The 19,615-nt window shown below is 48.1% G+C and overlaps 1 protein-coding gene and 1 pseudogene across 1 annotated transcript; both read left to right on the top strand.

The window, feature by feature from the left end:
- Positions 1–1,992: 1,992 nt before the first annotated feature.
- LOC104667286 lies at positions 1,993–9,656 on the top strand (annotated as a pseudogene).
- Positions 9,657–12,916: 3,260 nt separating this feature from the next.
- Positions 12,917–19,505, top strand: C12H19orf84 (chromosome 12 C19orf84 homolog). The gene is made up of 3 exons (XM_010369607.2): positions 12,917–12,977; positions 17,240–17,423; positions 18,387–19,505. Exons 2-3 carry the CDS (start codon positions 17,389–17,391, stop codon positions 18,913–18,915), a joined length of 564 nt encoding a protein of 187 aa, XP_010367909.1. The 5' UTR covers positions 12,917–12,977; positions 17,240–17,388; the 3' UTR covers positions 18,916–19,505.
- The last annotated feature ends 110 nt before the right edge of the window (positions 19,506–19,615 follow it).

Genomic DNA, 19,615 nt, shown 5'->3' with positions numbered 1-19,615 from the left:
AAAAGAAAGAAAGAGAGAGAGAGAAAGAGAGAGAGAGAAAGAAAGAGAGAGAGAGAGAGAGAGAGAGAAAGAAAGAAAGAAAGAAAGAAAGAAAGAAAGAAAGAAAGAAAGAAAGAAAGAAAGAAAGAAAGAAAGAAAGAAAGAAAATGTCCTATTCAACACCTGCTAATGAGGAGGACTTTGGTAACATTTATACAAAAAAGGTCATCTTTATTAAATGAGTCATACCCCCACCCTCAAGTTTTAGCAGCAAAATGGCTTGCAGAGTTTCTGCCATGGTTTGAATGCTTGTGTCCCTCCAAAATTCATGTTGCAACTTAATCTCCAATGCAATAATATGAAGAGACAGGGCCTTTAAGAGGTGATTTTGTCAGGAGGACTCCTCCCTCATGAATGGGATTAAAGACTATAAAAGAGGCTTCACGCAGTGTTGGGCCTTTATTGCCCTCCCACCTTCCATAACAGAGGCACACCTTGGAAGCAGAGATCAGGCCCTCACCAGATACTGAACCTGCTGGTGCCTTGATCTCAGACTTCACAGCCTCCAGAACCATGAGAAATACTTTTTTTTATTATTTAAATATTACCTAGTTTGTGGTATTCCATTATAGCCACACAAATGAACTAAGACAGCCTGTAATATGAAGATGGCACCACTCCTGCCCCACTCTCACGAGACCTCTTCATGAAAGCACTGGCAATGCTCACAATGGATTTTGGAACAGGCAGAGATGAACTCTCCCAAGTGGTAATTCCCACACTTTTTTTTTTTTTTTTTTTTTTTTTTGTTGTTGAGACAGTCTCGCTCTGTCGCCCAGGCTGGAGTGCAGTGGCCCGATCTCAGCTCACTGCAAGCTCCGCCTCCCGGGTTCACGCCATTCTCCTGCCTCAGCCTCCAAAGTAGCTGGGACTACAGGCGCCCGCCACCTCGCCCAGCTAGTTTTTTGCATTTTTTTAGTAGAGACGAGGTTTCACTGTGTTAGCCAGGATGGTCTCGATCTCCTGACCTCGTGATCCACCCGTCTCGGCCTCCCAAAGTGCTGGGATTACAGGCTTGAGTCACCGCGCCCGGCCAATTCCCACACTTTTATCAACAGCCTCCAGCTCTAGAGAGCACCACATTTATTTCGTCTTGAATTTTTTTTTTTTTTTTTTTTGAGACGGAATCTCACTCTGTTTTCCAGGCTGGAGTGTACTGGCATAATCTCAGCTCACTGCAACCTCCGCCTCCCAGGTTCAAGAGATTCTCCTGCCTCAGCCTCCTGAGTGGCTGGGATTACAGGCATGCACCACCACGCCTGACTAATTTTTGTATTTTTTCTTAGTAGAGACAGGGTTTCACCATGTTGGCCAGGGTGGTCTCAAACTGCTGACCTCGTGATCCATCCACCTCAGACTCCCAAAGTGCTGGGACTACAGGTATGAGCCACTGTGCCCGACCTTAAATTTTTTTGGTAGATATGGGGTCTTGCTTTGTTGCCTATGCTGATCCCAAATTCCTGGCCTCAAGCAGGCCTCCTGCCTCAGCTATCCAGGAGACTAGGATGACAGGAGTGAGCCACCACACCCAGCCTACATCTATTGTTCCCAGACATCTGTATGTGGACATCCTGCAAGCACCTCAACATGTCCAAAACACATGCATTATCCTCCCATGCTCTCCTAAATGCTCTCAGCCTGAAAGCCCTTCTTCCCCTTGTATCCTTGATCTTAGCTTACCATGCTACCACTGCCCAAACTCAAAATCTTAGAGACAACCCTGACTTGTCTCTCACCCCACATATTGGCAACTCCCAGCCATTCTCCCTCCCAAATATCAGGTGGTGCTGCCTCCTCCACCCTCCCAGCTGCCACTGATCCTGATATTCCATCACTTGGACTGTGTACACATATGTATGTTAAAAGCATAGATCCCCGTTTTCTGCCTCAGGGGAGGTGGGAACCTGACGTTTCTGGAAGTACTGTGTGGAGTTAGTGTCAGCCGCTTTTGGCATGGCAGCTTCCTCTGGCCCGGCTGGGATCTCGTTGCTTAACCCACAGGAAGATGTCCAGTTTCAAAAGGAGGTGGTGCAGGTTTTCAAGTGCATAACCCAGCAAAAAAAAACAAGAACAACTTACTCCTGGAGTAGTCTACACGTGCCACCTACCTAACCTACTTAACGAAACCCAGATCTGTTCATACTTCTCCCAGTTTGGCACTGTGACGCAGTTCAGGCTGTCCAGAAGTAAAACGACTGGAAACAGCAAAGGCTATGTGCATTTGTGGAGTTTGAGTCTGAGGATGTTGCCAAGATAGTTGCTGAAACAATGAACAACTACCTGTTTGGTGAAAGACTCGTGGAGTGTCATTTTATGTCACCTGAAAAAGTACATAAAGAACTCTTTAAAGACTGGAATATTCCATTTAAGCAGCCATCAAATCCATCAGCGAAATGGTATAATCAGAATTGGACACTAACACAAAAGCTACAGACGGAGTGATTTAAAAAGAAAGAAAAATTACTCAGGAAGAAATTAGCTGGCTGGGCACGGTGGCTCACACCTGTAATCCCAGCATTTTGGGAGGTTGAGGCAGGTGAATCACCTGAGGTCAGGTGTTGCAGAAAAGCTGAGTGTTGGGAAAAAGGCTGAGGCAGGGCTTGCATGTCTGACATAATGTAAAAGAGTCTTGGAACAAGTCCGGGATCCAGGGTCTAAAACCCCTCGTGACCTTTGGAACACCAAGCTCTGAGCTAAAGGGTGGAAGGCTGCCCTGCTGCACCATAATCTAAGCCCAGGGCATAAAGCCCCTCATGGCTTGGATGGAATTCAGGGCTCAGGGCATGAAACCCCTCGTGGCCTCTGGAATGTGTCTAGACTCGCTGGCTCCTTGCTTCTAGCATTCCTAGGCCCATGGATCGATTGTATCTTAAACTAGAAGAACATGTTTCCCATTATCTTAAGTAGCAGAACATGTTCCATATGCGTCAAAGAAAATGTTAAACCATCACAGCTGTAAATCATGTGCTTGATGCACTGCTTTCTTTCAACCCCCACATCCTTACCACCTGCTTCTTTGTTTGATCATCAATAAACAGTGCTGGCTTCCAGAGCTCAGGGCCTTCGCAGCCTCCATACTAGCACTGGCTCCCTGGACCCACCTTATGCACTCTTAACTTGTCTTTTCTCATTCCTTTGACTCTTCCGGACTTTGTAGCCCCCATGGCCTGGTGCTGGGTCTGATCACCCCAACATTCCTGGCGCCCAACGTGGGGCAACGAAAACCCCAGTGAAGGAACGCTAGAGCATGTGAAAGTGGAGGAGGTATCATCAGAGGACACCAAGGACGACTGAAAGAAGCTCGGTGGGAAAGCTGAGCACTCAGGAGAACCAGGGTAACAATCGGACAAAGTGAAAGCAAGTATTCTACTTATTTGAATTTCTTAAAGCATTTATTACAAAGAGGGGCAGTGAAAGTTAGTATTCAAAATTTGTTATCACTCTTTAGTACAGTAAAGCAGTTTTGCCCATGGTTTCCAGAACAAGGGACTATGGAGTTGGATGAATGGGAGAGAATTCACAGAGATTTTAAAAAGGCGTATAAAGAGGGAGCAAAAATTCCAGTTTCCGTTTGGTCAATGTTGGCGCTAATAAAGGCAGCTCTCGAGCCATTTCAAACAGATGATGAGGCAGATTCAGATGAGGAAAAGGAGAACGAGTGTAAAAAAACTAACTTCAGATTCTGAATGCAAGGAGCAAAAACGAGAAGAGGTTAAAGAAGGTGAAACTGAAAAAGGTATATTTTACTAGCCTGTCAGCTCCACCTGCTGAATTAAGTGAATGGCCACCTCCTCCCTTTCCCCTTAATGGGTGAGAAAGTGAATTAGCTGTAAAACTTACTGCTCCTGTACCTGCAATGTTAAAACCCGGAGCAATCTGAATAGAATACAAAATTCTATTCAAAACTAGAGCAAGCAGGGTGCGGTGGCTCACGCCTGTAATCACAGCACTTTGGGAAGCCAAGGCAGGCAGATCACGAGATCAGGAGATCGAGACCATCCTGGCTGACATGGTGAAACCCCGTCTCTACTAAAAATACAAAAAAATTAGCCGGGCATGGTGGTGTGCGCCTGTAGTCCAGCTACTTGGGAGGCTGAGGCAGAAGAATTGCTTGAACCTGGGAGGTGGAGGTTGCAGTGAGCCAGGATTGTGCCACTGCACTCCAGCCTGGGTGACAGAGTGAGACTCTGTCAAAAAAAAAAAAAAAAAAAAGAAAAGAAAAAAAGCTAGAGCTGAGGGAGACCTTGAAGCATGGCAATTTCCAGTTACTATAATACAGCAAGGAGGACAGACTATAACTAATTGGGTCACTTTTCCTTTTAGGTTACTGAAGGAATTTAAGTAAGCCATTAGTCAATATGGGCAGAACTCTCCTTTTGTGCAAACTTTGTTACAAAATGTGGCTCTTGATAATAGGTTAATACCATATAATTGGGATACTTCAACAAAATCTGTTCTCACTCCATCTCAGTATTTACAGTTTAAAACCTGGTGGGCTGATGAAGCTCAAACTCAGGCAATGGAAAACACACAAACGCAGCCACCTGTGCCTGTTTCCTTTGAACAGTTAATGGGAGTTGGCCCTAATTGGGGTAGATTAGAAAATCAAGCAGTAATGGAGGATGTTGCCTGAAGGGGTGGCCTGCCCCTCCACACCTGTGGGTGCTTCTCATTAGGTGGAACGAGAGACTTGAGAAAAAGAATAATACACAGAGACAAAGTATAGAGAAAGAAAAGCGGGGCCTAGGGGACCGGTGCTGTGCTTACAGAGGACCCACACCGGCACCGGTCCCTGAGTTCCCTCAGTATTTATTGCTCAAAAGATAAGGGAGTAAATCAGCAGTAAGACATACAGATACACGGAGATGTTCCATTTACCCAGGGACGGGCAGGAGACAGATGTTTTTCTTTTACTGAGATTTAAGAGAATGGTACTGACCTTCAACCACAAGCAGGCTTTAAGCATTTGCCTAACAAAGCACATTTCTTACAGCCCAAAATCTTTTCAACTTTAATTACCACAGTGATGTCTCTAGCAAGGACAAGATTGGGGGTAGAGTCACAGATTAACAGCATCTCAAATACAGAGCCAAATGGAGTCTCTTAAATTTACTTCTTTCTATATAAACACAGTAACAAGCTGACCTCTCTTTTCCCCACAGTTGCCATTGTTCAACTGCGCTCTGTGCGCTTACGGGCACGGGAAAGTATAAATGTTACAGGGGAAAAACATCCTTCTTTCAGATCTGTCCAACAAGGACCTAAAGAACCATATATTGTTTTTATTGCTTGGCTCCAAGAGGCTGTGTATAAAGACATAACTGATAAAACACCTCAGGATGTGGTAACACAGCTTCCTGCATATGATAATGCTGATGCAGAATGTCAAACCGCTATCAGACCTATGAGACGAAGGCTCATTCGGCTGACTATATTGGGGCTTGCGATGGTATTGGAGGTAACTTGCATAGGGCTACTCTTTCAGCTCAGGCTATGGCTGGATTGAAAGTAGGAAGGCCCCGTTTCTCAGGCTCTGGCTTTAATTATGGGCAATCTGAATACACAAAAAAGGAATGTAGAAAAGGAAAATAAAAAGGCTGGGCAAGATATATGGTGGAGGGATGCACATACAAAGAGCTGGGGAAAAGGAAAGATAATTATATGGGGAAGAGGATTTGCTTGTGTCTCTCCAGGTGACAATCAGGTACCTGTGTGGTGCCCATCAAACATCCAAAGACCTATCATGAGCCACAGCCTCTAGTGGACCCACCTGTACAGTGCAAACTGAAGGCTTGAGGATTGCTTTTTTGCTATACTGTTGCACAAGAAGGATAAGCCTCGATTTGATTTTTCTATGCCTTCTGTTAGAAGGGGCCTGTTTCTCATTATCAGTGGAAAGCTTTACCCCATGGTAATTAATCAAAGAGGCAGAAGCTGAGTTACAGCTTGTAGAACAAATGCTTCAGCAATGGCATACCTCCCAGCTACAGCCACAAAAGTTTTTGCTTCTGTTTCGCTAGATTTACTAACATGGGTTTGAGGGTATGCTTGTGTTTTTTGCAGGAGATAAACAAATGTGTGGATGCCCTCAAGATGTGTACGACCATGGAATGGGAGACTGGCGGGACCAATGGATCCCAACCAAGGACCTGGTTCCCCCAGTACAAGCCATGAGCCAGTTTAAATCTGAATGAGAAGATGGAACGAGGACCAACCAGAGTCAGGCTGACATCAACCCCCATAACATGGGGACAGATCAAGAAAACCACACAGGAAGCTGAGAAACTGCTGGAGCACCAGGGTTTTACCTTTTGCTGGGATTCAGAGGTACAACAGATGCTTAACGGACCAATGCTTTCTGACTGAGCTCCTCTCTACCTGAATACAAGGCACCTTAATAGTTAGGCAGGAATATCGTCGCCCCTATTCAGCATGAAGAAGTTGCGGAAGATGGACCTTCATCCTTCTGCAACCCTTAGGATTAAGGATCCTCCTGTAAATGGGAAAGGGGAAATATGTAAGAAGCATTCAAACCAGAGTGACTCCATTTTGAATAAGGGCCAATGCATCCTAATGAGGAAGGGATGAAAAAAATGAATATATCTATAAGATATAAATATCCCCCATATGCCTGGGACCTGTTGTTGGACGCTTACAGATTGACACACAGGCCTGGTTGGCAGTAGTCCCCGGAAAATATAAATCGCATGCTGCTTTGCATGTGATTTGGGGGCATAGTTTAAAATATAATTATTCCAGTCCTAAAACTCTGAAGTTCCATCCGAATAAGCTCGAATGGGAGCAAAACAAAGTTACATTTGAAGGTGTGGATGCTCGAACTTGGGAAGATTGTATAGTAAGACTGAGGTACTACAAAATAACTCCTGTGGAATCATCATTGATTAGTCCCCGAAGGGGATCTTTAAGGAAAATTGCACTGGAAAGCCTTCCTGTAGAACAAATGTAGTAAACCAGTAGAACTGCTGGCAAAGGAATCATACAAAGTATGTTCGGACAGAAGCTAATGCCCCTATCATGTGGAGTCCTGCTGGCATTGTTGCCCCTAGTCCAAAAATGATATCTCCTGCCATAGGACAGGAACATTCTAAATTATGGAAATTAGCTATGGCTCAAAGTTCAATCAAAAGTTGGGAGGGTAAATATAAAAGGTATAGGGGGAGGGAGGTAAAAATAAATATGCTCTCTCTTTTCTTTCCAATAGGACCCTTTGGAATCAGAGTTGTGTTCAGCCACCTTTTATGCTAGCAATAGGAAATGTTACCAACTTTTAATAAAAATCAGACTATCCTGATAATTAAAGCCAGAGAAGGAGTTTGGATCCCTCTATCTCTAAATAGAACATGGGAGGCATCATCCTCCATTCATATTGTAACTAAGATCCTTAAAAAACTCTTATCCCAAAGATTTATAGTTGCTCTTATATTTGCTATAACTGGCCTTATTGCTGTTACTACTACTGCTGCAGTAGCTAGTGTGGCTTTACATTCATCTGTGCAAACTGCTTATTTGTCAATAAGTGGCAAAAGAATTCCACAAAATTATGGAACTCCCAAGCTCAAATAGATCAAAAAATAGTTAACCAAATTAATGATCTCCATCAGACAGTGACTTGGATGGCAGATCGTATTATGAGTTTAGAAAGTAGAATTCAGCCGGGCGCGGTGGCTCAAGCCTGTAATCCCAGCACTTTGGGAGGCCGAGACGGGTGGATCACGAGGTCAGGAGATCGAGACCATCCTGGCTAACACGGTGAAACCCCGTCTCTACTAAAAAAATGCAAAAAACTAGCTGGGTGAGGTGGCAGACGCCTGTAGTCCCAGCTACTCCGGAGGCTGAGGCAGGAGAATGGCGGGTCCCCGGGAGGCGGAGCTTGCAGTGAGCTGAGATCTGGCCACTGCACTCCAGCCTGGGCGACAGAGCAAGACTCTGCCTCAAAAAAAAAAAAAAGAAAAGAAAAAAAAAAGTAGAATTCAAATGCAATGTGACTGGAATACATCTGACTTTTGTATTACTCCTCATAGTTACAATGAGACAGAACATCCATGGGAAAAGGTTAAATGCCATCTAGAGGGTAGAGAGGAAAATCTTACCCTCAATATCATAAAACTAAAAGAGCAGGTTTTTGAAGCCCCTCAGGCTGACTTAGCCCTGCTCCTTGGAACTGATATTTTGAACAAGACAGCCAATGGGTTGTCTGCAATCGATCCTCTCAAATGGATTAAGGCCATTGAAAGTTCTACACTTGCAAATTCTGTTCTAATAATTATGTGCTTGTGCTGTCTCCTTTACAGATGCAGAAGCCGCCTCTGGAGAGAAAGCCGCCATCGAGAACAAGCAATGATAGCTGTGGCGGTTTTACAAAAAAGAAAAGGGGGGCATGTTGGGGAAAAGCTGAGTGTTGGGAAAAAAATTGAGGCAGGGCTTGCTAGTCTGATATAAAAAGAGTCTTGGAACATGTCCAGAGTCCAGGGTCTAAAACCACTCGTGGCCTTTGGAACAGCAAGCTCTGTGCTAAAGTGTGGAAGGCTATCCTGCTGCACCATAATCTAAGCCCAGGGCATAAAGCCCCTCGTGGCTAGGATGGAATCCAGGGCTCAGGGCATGAAACCCCTCCTGGCCTCTGGAATGTGTCTAGACTTGCTGGTTCCTTGCTTCTAGCATTCCTGGGCTCATAGATCGATTGTATCTTAAGCTAGAAGAACATGTTTCCCATTATCTTAAGTAGCAGAACATGTTCCATATGCTTCAAAGAAAATGTTAAACCATCACAGCTGTAAATCATGTGCTTGATGCACCGCTTTCTTTCAATCCCTACATCCTCACCACCTGCTTCTTTGTTTGATCACCAATAAATAGTGCACACTTCCAGAGCTCGGGGCCTTTGCAGCCTCCACACTAGCGTTGGCCCCCTGGACCCACCTTATGCACTCTTAACTTGTCTTTTCTCATTCCTTTGACTCCACTGGACTTCATAGCCCCCACGGCCTGGTGTTGGGTCTGATCACCCCAACAGTCAGGAGTTCGAGACCAGCATGGCCAACATGGTGAAACACTGTCTCTACTAAAAATACAAAAATTAGCCAGGCATGGTGGAAGGCACCTGTAATCCCAGCTACTTGGAAGACTGAGGCAGGATAATTGCTTGAACCTGGGAGGCAGAGGTTGCAGTGAGCCAAGATTGGGCCACTGCACTCCAGCCTGGGCGACAGAGCAAGATTCAATCTCAAAAAAAAAAAAAAAAAAAAGAATTAGCTAAAAAATGAATTATGATTTTCCTTCTTTGATTTTCCAGAAAACAAAGTCTTTCAAAAACCAATTGTCAGACATCTACAAAAGGCCAGGGTTTACATAAGAAGAAAAAGGTTTTAGGCACTCTTGACACTCCTGAGAAGACTGTGGATATCCAGGGCCTCACACCAGTTTGTACACCAGCATTTTTGGAGAGACAAAAATCTGAAGTGGCTGAAATGAATGACAATGATGAAGATAATGAAATCGTTTTCAAACAGTCCCTATGCTATGTAAAATAAGAAACACAAGAGACTCAAACACCTATACATTCATGGAAAAAAAGATGAAGAAAAAGCAATCCATGATTTTCAATGTATTACATATAATATTTCTTCTGAAAAACATAATATTTTCATGAGAGGACTTTGTGTTTTACCAGGTACAATGAAATGCAACCCTTGACAAGATTTTCAGAGGTAAAATACACTGTTTGCTCAAGTTAAGGAAATAATCTGTAATTTTGGATTGCCTGCCCTTGGCTGAAATACAGGGGTGCATACCAGCTTGCACTGGCTCGGCTGACATTGCCTCTTTGTCCTAGCCTCTAGTTTTCTTTTGATATTTCATAGCTCTCCTTAGTTACTCTACCTGAGTAGAAAGTTGACCACTAACTGCGGGTTTAAATACTAAACTGCAGCTTTTTTCTTTTTTTCTTTTTTTGGAGACGGAGTCTTGCTCTGTCACCCAGGCTGGAGTGCAGCGGCACAATCTCGGCTCACTGCAAGCTCCGCCTCCCAGGTTCACGCCATTCTCCTGCCTCAGCCTCCCAAGCAGCTGGGACTACAGGCGCCTGCCACTACACCCAGCTAACTTTTTTACATTTTTCGTAGAGATGGGGTTTCACCATGTTAGCCAGGATGATCTCGATCTCCTGACCTTGTGATCCACCTGCCTCAGCTCCCAAAGTGCTGCGATTACAGGTGTGAGCCACCGCGCCTGGCCTCTTGCAGCCTTTTTCTATCACCAGCAGATAAAGACCACCAATCTGGTTTGTCCATCTACATGGTTTGTCAGGGACATTTAACTCAAGAGGGTGCTTTAGATTTCAACATCAGATGGCTGAAGCTGGAAAGTAAATTATATATAGTGTGAGAAGACAGTTCCAGTTTTTTGTTTTGTTTTGTTTTGAGACAGAGTCTTGCTCTGTTGCCCAGGCTGGAGTGCCAAGGCATGATTTCGACTCACTGCAACCTCCGCCTCCTGGGTTCAAGTGATTATCCTGCCTCAGCCTCCCCAGTAGCTGGGATTACAGACACGTGCACCACCACACCTGGCTAGTTTTTGTATTTTTAGTAGAGACAGGGTTTCAACATGTTGGTGAAGCTGGTCTCAAACTCCTGACCTCGTGATCCACCCACCTCAGCCTCCCAAAGTTTACAGGCGTGAGCCACCGCACCCAGCCCAGCAGTTCCAGTTTTAGCATAGATTTGCTTATGTGTTAGTTCAAATTTTAATAGAGATTCAAAAATGACTCATTTTTACCAATAATGTTAAATTAGTTTTCGTTGGGCTAGCATGGATTCATAACCACCATTTTATACTAGCATCATCAGTGAGGAATTGTATTTCAAGGTTCAAACCAAAATGAGCAAATAAACTTTTTTCTACCAAAAAAAAAAAAAAAGAAATAGCATAGATGCCCACATGCCATGGGGCTTAATGAGAACAAGCTCCACGCTGAGCCTTTTACATACACCATCATATTTGAATGTCATAGCAACTCTGAGACAAGTGTTCTTGCTCAGCTCCCGAGTGAAACTGAAGCTCAGAGAGGCTAAGCAAATTACCCAAGGTGACTCAGCTTTTCAGGGGCAGAGCCAGTATGTGACATCAGTCAAGCATGTCAGTTGGACTCCACGCCCATGATCTCAACACTTCCTGTACTTCCTCTCATTGTGGCAATGAAGAATTAGGGCTTAGGCCGGGTGTGGTGGTTCACGCTTGTAATCCCCGCACTTTGGGAGGCTGAGGTGGGTGGACCACTTGAGGTCAGGAGTTTGAGATCAGCCTGGCCAACATGGTGAAACCTCGTCTCTACTAAAAATACAAACATTAGCGGGTCCTGGTGGCAGGCACCTGTAATCCCAGCTACTCAGGAGGCTGAGGCAGGAGTATCGTTTGAACTTGGGAGGTGGAGTGTCAGGCCTCTGAGCCCAAGCTAAGCCATCATAGCCCCTGTGACCTGCACGTATACATCTAGATGGCCTGAAGTAACTGACGATCCACAAAAGAAGTGAAAATAGCCTTAACTGATGACATTCCACTGCTGTGATTTGTTTCTGCCCCACCCTAACTGATCAATGTACTTTGCCATCTCCCCCACCCTTAAGAAGGTTCTTTGTAATCTCCCCACCCTTGAGTATGTACTTTGTGAGATCCACCCGCTGCCCACAAAACATTGCTCCTAACTCCACCGCCTATCCCAAAACCTGTAAGAACTAATGATAATCCCATTACTCTTTGCTGACTCCTTTTTCGGACTCAGCCCGCCTGCACCCAGGTGAAATAAACAGCCTTGTTGCTCACACAAAGCCTGTTGATGGACTCTTCACACGGACGCTGGTGACACGGAGATTGCAGTGAGCCGAGATCCCGCCACTGCACTCCAGCCTGGGCGACAGAGCGAGACTCAGTCTCAAAAAAACAAAAAAAACCAACAAAGGTGACCCCCGAACCTTGACGCCCCGACAACAACAATAAAGGTAATAATAACCTTGACACCTCCACAGGGTTGAGAGGGGAGAAGCTGGGCGAGGTCCTCTAAATGTGGGGAGATTTTAGGGAAGGGAGGCAAAGATGACCTCCTGGACCTAAAAGAGGAGAGAACATGAGGGTAGGAGAGGCATTGAGAGGCGCCCACCTTGCCCTTGGCAGGGTCCCCAAGTAGATGGGATGGAATGAATGGGAAAGAGCAGGGGCCCTAGGATCTCCAGGGACTGAAGGGGATTCGGGGAGGAGGGGGATTTAAGGAAATCTGTGAGCCCGAAGGGAATGGGGAGACCCCGAAGGTCGAATCTTGGAACGTTGAAGGTCTAAAGCCAGTAGGGATAGGGAGTGGAGAGTGAAAGAAGGGTCTGGTTCTAAGCGGTGGATGGGGCAATGGGGCTCCCCAGTGGACCAAGGAGATGCCGAGACGGATTCTCCCCTCAACAACCCAGTTCCCTCTCTCCCTCCAGGCTCCGCTCCGCATCTCCAGGACTGGGCCAAGTCTCCCGGACGCTGCCAGAATCTCCCCGAACAAGCGTAGACAAAAGTCTCAGCAAAAATGCCTGAAGAAGGCGCAGAAATGCGCTCGCCAACCAGAGGGAGAAGGCGAGGCGGGCGGAGTACGCTGGGTGGGGGATTCAAAAGCGACGCGAGCTCTCTGGCCAATCAGAGCCGAGAATAGTGAGTCGCTTAGCTCAACAAGAAGTGGGTGGGACCCTAACCCATAGCGGCTGGGTTTCCCGACAAATCGGAAGTCTCGCTTCCCCTTACGCAGAAGTTGATTGGCCGATTTTCAGAACTAGCCTGTCAATTTTGGAAGCTGCGTGAACGGCATTTCCTTAGCGACACAAGGTCCCGCCTCCAGTCTCCTAGCGCCACGGGAGCACAAGCGGCGGACCAGAAAAACCTTAAAGGGCGAGGTACGTGGTAAACGAAGAGGTCAGACCCTGGTTTCCAAATGGCGTCAGATCCTGATCTTAGTAATAGGAGAAGCAACAAAAGAACAAACTAGAACAATCCCATGACGCTAGACTTGAGCAGTAAGCGCCATCAGCCTCTGGGATTTAAAGTGACCGAATGGATAGACCCTGACTTGAAATCTGAAGATCCGGGTTCTCATCAGTCTCTAGGAAAGAAAAGCAAGCCAGATCTCTTGGCAAAAATCCTATTCCGGCCAGTCACTGGACGACTAACATCGTCCAGCATAGGGCGATCCTGGTGCCTGGGACTTCTCCTTAAAATGCAATGTTGCGGGCCAGGCACGGTGGCCTACCCCTGTAATCCCAGCACTCAAGGCAGGAGGATCACGTGAGGCCAGGAGTTCGAGACCAGCCTGGCCAACATGGGGAAACCCCATCTCTAGTGAAAATACAAAAATTAGCTGGACATGGTGGCGCATGCCTGTAATCGCAGTTACTCGGGAACCTGAGGCAGGAGAATCGCTTGAACCCGGTAGGCGGAGGTTGCAGTGAGCACAGATTGCACCACTGCACTCCAGCCTGGGCGACAGAACAAGACTGTCTCAAATAAATAAATAAATAAATAAATAAATAAATAAATAAATAAATAAAAATTTAAAAATACCCTGTAATCCTAGCACTTTGGAAGGCCCAGGTGGGAAGATTGCTTGAGACTAGCAGTTTAAGACCAACCTGGCCAACACAGAGAGACCTCTTCTCTATTAAAATAAATGATTTTTTAAAATGTGGATTAAATGAGTTCATAGTATTCATTGAAATAGACCTCCAGTCTGGCCAACATAGTGAAGCCCCATCTTTACTAAAAATACAAAAATGAGTGGGGCATGGTGGCGGGCACCTGTAATCCCAGCTACTCAGGGGGCTGAGGCAGGAGAATTGCTTGAACCCGGGAGGTGGAGGTTGCAGTGCGCTGAGACAGCGCCACTGCACTCCAGCCTACGTGACAGAGGGAGATCCTGTCTCAAAAAAAAAAAAAAAAAAAAGACCTTCATTTTACAAAATAACTTAGTACTCCCCCCAACTCTCAAGGTTGTGAAAAACAAGGAAAGACAGAGAGGGCCACAGGAAAGAGGAGACTAAGGAGAGAGAGTGACTAAATCTAACATGGTAGTCCAGATTGGATCCAGGACCACAAACAAAGGACATTAGTGTAAAAACTGGTAAAATCCAAGTAAAGCCTGCAGTTTACCTAATAGTCCTGCCAGTTTCTTAGTTGTGACTCATGTACCATGTACATTACATGATGACGTAAGATGGCAACATTAGAGGAACTTGAGTCAGGAGTAGAGGAGAACTCTCTCCATTATCTTTGTAACTTTATCTTTGTAACTTTTCTGTAAGTATAAAAGTATTCCAGGTGAGCATGGTGGCCCATGACTGTAATCCCCTGGCACTTTGGGACGCCAAAGCAGGAGGATCTCTTGAACCCAGGAGTTTGAGACCAGCCTGGACAACATTCTGAGATCCTGTCTCTATAAAATAAGGCACCCCGTGTGGTGGTGTGTGCCTGTGGTCCCAGCTACTCGGGAGGCTGAGGTAGGAGGATGGTTTGGGCCCAGGAGGTTGAGGCTGCAGTGAGCCATGATCACACCACTGCACTCCAGCCTGGGTGACAGAGGGGGACCCTGTCTCAAAAAAAACACACAAAAAAGTATTGCAAAATAAAGCACATATTTAAAAATATAAAGACCTATGCCACTCCTCTTAGCTGATTCTTTTCCAGTCCCTGAATCACTACGTTTGTTTTACTTTCAGAAGCTGTTCCCTCCCCAGGCATATTCAACTTCCAGTCTTCCAGTACCTTCCTACAACAGCCTTCCCTAACCATCTTATCTACTTGATTTTTTTTTTCTTTTTTGAGATGAAGTTTCACTCTGTAGCCCAGACTAGAGTGCAATGGTGCGATCTCAGCTCACTGCAACCTCCACCTCCCGGGCTCAAGTAATTCTCCAGCCTCAGCCTCCCAAGTAGCTGGGATTACAGGCATGCCTTACCATGCCAGGCTACTTTTTGTATTTTTATTTTATTTATTTATTTATTTATTTATTTATTTATTTATTTATTTTTGAGACAGGGTCTCACTCTGTTGCTCTGGCTGGAGTGCAGTGGCATGATCTCAGCTCACTGCAACCTCTGCCTCCCAGGTTCAAGCCATTCTCCTGCTTCAGTCTCCCGAATAGCTGGGATTACAGGTGCCTGCCACCACGCCCAGCTAATTTTTGTATTTTAAGTACAGATGGGGCTTCACCATCTTGGCCAGGCTGGTCTCAAACTCCTGACCTCAAGTGATTCGTCCACCTCGGCCTCCCAAAATGCTGGGATTAGAGGCGTGAGCCACCAGGCCAGGCCCCTAACCACGTTATCTACTGTATCTCCCTACCTCAGTGCTTCTATTTCCCCTTGCCCTGATTTGACATCTTCAGGTACTTATTCTTACAGAATATATGCTATGTATGTCTCATCTGTCTCCCTTACAAGCATGCAAGTTTCCTGAGAGTAGGGGCCATGTCTATTCTGTCCCCAGTGTGCAGCCTGGAGCCCAAAGCATAGCAGGCATTGAATATTTCTTAAATGAATGCATGTAAGAATGACAACTGCTTCTCAGCAAAACACTGTCACAACTACCAGCAATAACAATAAGTAAATATCATTTGTTCAGCCTAATTGTGGTCCAGATTCTGTGTTTACTAATACACAGGTAATATCACAAGAACTTGGACGGCAATATTAGCCCCATTTCTCAGATGGAGAAACTAGGGCATACAGACTAGAAGGACCTAGAGTTACAAAGCAAGTTAGAGCCACGGCACCTAGTAGAACCCAGCGCTTAGAACGGCTAAGACCCCCAAACCATCTGCCACGCCCTCTGCCCTGGGAAGTGTCCACATGTCCAGATTTCCCTACCTAAAATGTCCCTTGAGTCCTAAATAATCTGTCTTGGGGATACGGCAGGAATAAACAGAGAATGAGAGACAGAGAGACAGAGAGAGAGAGAGAGAGAGAGAAGGGGGCAGGGGTCCCGGGACTACTGGATCTGAGAGAGGAAGGGGTCTGGGGACCCAGAGTTCGGGGTCTGAAGAAGGAGGGGCTGGAGCATGGACTCCCGGGTCTGAGGGAGGAGGGGCTGGGGATCTGGACTCCTGGGTCTTAGGGAGGAGCTGGGGTCTGGACTCCTGGGTCTGAGGGAAGAGGGGCTGGGGCCCGGACTCCTGGTCTGAGGGAGGAGGGGGCTGGGGATCTGGACTCCTTGGTCTGAGGGAGGAGAGGCTGGGGATCTGGACTCCTGGGTCTGAGGGAGGAGGGGGCTGGGGATCTGGACTCCTGGGTCTGAGGGAGGAGGGGGCTGGGGATCTGGACTCCTGGGTCTGAGGGAGGAGGGGACTGGGGATCTGGCCTCCTGGGTCTGAGGGAGGAGGGGCTGGGGATCTGGCCTCCTGGGTCTGAGGGAGGAGGGGCTGGGGATCTGGACTCCTGGGTCTGAGGGAGGAGGGGCTGGGGATCTGGACTCCTGGGTCTGAGGGAGGAGGGGACTGGGGATCTGGACTCCTGGGTCTGAGGGAGGAGGGGGCTGGGGATCTGGACTCCTGGGTCTGAGGGAGGAGGGGCTGGGGATCTGGACTCCTGGGTCTGAGGGAGGAGGGGGCTGGGGATCTGGACTCCTGGGTCTGAGGGAGGAGGGGCTGGGGATCTGGACTCCTGGGTCTGAGGGAGGAGGGGGCTGGGGATCTGGACTCCTGGGTCTGAGGGAGGAGGGGGCTGGGGATCTGGACTCCTGGGTCTGAGGGAGGAGCTGGGGTCTGGACTCCTGGGTCTGAGGGAGGAGAGGCTGGGGATCTGGACTCCTGGGTCTGAGGGAGGAGGGGCTGGGGATCTGGACTCCTGGGTCTGAGGGAGGAGGGGACTGGGGATCTGGCCTCCTGGGTCTGAGGGAGGAGGGGCTGGGGATCTGGACTCCTGGGTCTGAGGGAGGAGGGGACTGGGGATCTGGACTCCTGGGTCTGAGGGAGGAGGGGCTGGGGATCTGGACTCCTGGGTCTGAGGGAGGAGGGGCTGGGGATCTGGACTCCTGGGTCTGAGGGAGGAGGGGCTGCGGGCCTGGACTCCTGGGTCTGAGAGAGGAGGGGCTGAGGGGGTGCTGGAGGCCTGAAGTAAGCGGTCTTGAGGAACTAGATCCAGGTCCCCGCCTGCGCTTTTTCTTTCAGGGGTCCGGATCACTCCGCGAGCCACGCCCCATTTCTGACCTGGCCAAGCCCCCCCTCTCTCCGCCTGGGCCCCTCCCCAACCTTCCCGGGCCCTCGAAGGATCTCCGCGGCGAAGTTGCTAGAAGATACTTAAGAGGGCCCCAGGGGAGATGGAACAACCAAAGGACGGGGCTGGGCCCGAAGGGTGAGACAAAGACCTCCTGAGAGGGGGACAGAAACCCAGAGAGAGGAGGGGACCGTGAAAACGAGAGAGAAAGGGCGCACTGAACAGACCTGCATAGAGAATCAGGAAAAACAAAAAAGGCTCAGGTATCATCACATAGAATCTTAGAAGAGCTTAGTGAGAGTTGAGCGAGATATTTGGAAACAGGCGGAGACAGGGTGCAGTGGCTTATGCCTGTAATCCCAGCATTTTGGGAGGCCGAGGCAGGTGGATCACCTGAGGTCGGGAGTTCCAGACCAGCCTGAATAACATGGAGAAATCTGTCTCTCCTAAAAATACAAAATTAGCCGGGCGTGGTGGCACATGCCTGTAATTCCAGGTATTCGGGAGGCTGAGGCAGGAGAATCTCTTGAACCCGAGAGGCGGAGGTTGCGGTGAGCCAGATCAGCCATTGCACTCCAGTCTGGGCAACAAGAGCGAAACTCCGTTTTTAAAAGAAAAGAAAAGAAAAAGAGCTAGAAACAGATACTCATCGAACAGAAATTTCCAAGAATAAACCAAGAAATGTGAAGACTCCAGGGATCCCCAGAAGGCTGGAGAAATCGTGGCTGTCCACTGTTTTAGCACTTACCAGACCCAGCCCTGTTATTCGTGCCTTTGATGCGATCCAAAGCCATCTTTGACTCTAAAGTTAAGGTTTGGAATAGGAAAATGATTTGTCCAAAGATACACCACCAAAAGCGAGGCGGCCAGGAATTGGAACTGAGTTCTGTCTGATGCTGCAGTTCATGGCAGAGCTGTCTGTTTCTCTAGAGAGACCCGGGTTAGAAACAAAAAGAGAGAGAGAAGGGGGAGAGGAAGTCACAGGTGGGCACAGAGGATGGAGAGATGGCTGCCTTCCGCAGAGGTGCAGAGACAGCCTGGCAGCCAGAAATAAGGAAGTACGGAGACGCTGAGCCCCACTGACCTGTCTTTTTGTTCTAGGAACAACCTGTCCCTGCCGTCATCTGGGACTGAGCCATGGCCCCCTGCGCCTCTCCCAACCCCTCCACCCTGGCTCCTGAGCTCCACAGACCCCGCCCACCTGGGGCTCCCAGAGAGCGTGGCCTCTGTCACCGTGCCCATACGCCTGGACACCCTCTCCTGCCTCCTGCACAGCGCCCTGCTGGGGGCCTACACCTTCCAACAGTCCTTGCCCTCTTGCTCCTGCTGCCCCCAGGCAGGCCACACTCAGCCGGGCGCAGTCAGGAGGCCTCCCAGGGGACGCGGGGGCTGGGAAGTCAGGCACAGGCCAGGCTGGGGCCGGGGTCCATATCGACGAGGAGGCCTCGGGAGAGCTGAGCAGCCAGACAGGGGTCGGGCGGGGGTCCGTGGGGCTGGCCCCAGGACCCCACCAATGACGCTGCCATCAACACCAACACTGCCTGCCCAGGATGGGAAGAAGGAAGCTAGAGGTCCAGAGCCACCCCTGGAAACACCACCAGCTGCTGAGGACTGGGAGACAGAGTACTAGGACCCTGGAGGGTCCAGCACCTGAGATTGCAGTCACCCAGGAGGGTTTTCCTGGGGCCCGGAGTGACCTCAGGCCTGTCAGAAGAACCCCAAGAAACATCTTCCATCCTCCCCTCTTCCCAAAACCATAGTCCCAGGAGTAGCTCCTGTGAGCCACTTGGTGAACCTGAGTTAAGTCACCTGAATCCCAAGCCAGAAGAAAACCCTAAACCTCATACCCAGGCCAGTCTCCTTGATGGCCTCAACCCCATTCCCAATGCCATCCGCAACCACAACCACAATCTTTACCTCATTCTCAATCCCCAAGATTCCTCGAGCCCCATCCCCTACCCTCTCCCTAACCCCAAAGCCACTCCTACCAGCCTCTCTCTTCCCCACTGTCAATCCCTATTCCCAAACCCATTCATTCCCATCCCTGTCTCCAGTCCCAACTCCACTTCCGCACCTCAACCCAAACCCACCCTCGTAACCAACCCCTTTCTCCTCATTCCCTATGTACCTCAGCCCATCTTTAATGTCCTCTGAATCTACAGCTCCAAAGAGCCCCATCCTCAACCTTAGCCACAGCTCTGTGTCCTTCCCCACGAAGAATAAACAATAAATGTGTGACTCTCCCTGTATCTTGCGTGTGTGTCTGCGTGTGTGTGCTTACACAGCTCGGACAAAGCCAGGGTTGCTGTGAGCAAGGCTGGCTACAAGGT

The sequence above is a fragment of the Rhinopithecus roxellana genome, chromosome 12 (assembly GCF_007565055.1).
Source record: "Rhinopithecus roxellana isolate Shanxi Qingling chromosome 12, ASM756505v1, whole genome shotgun sequence".
Lineage (NCBI taxonomy): Eukaryota > Metazoa > Chordata > Mammalia > Primates > Cercopithecidae > Rhinopithecus > Rhinopithecus roxellana.
The sequence above is the reverse complement of the archived record's forward strand: the minus strand, read 5'-3'. Positions and strand labels throughout refer to the sequence as shown.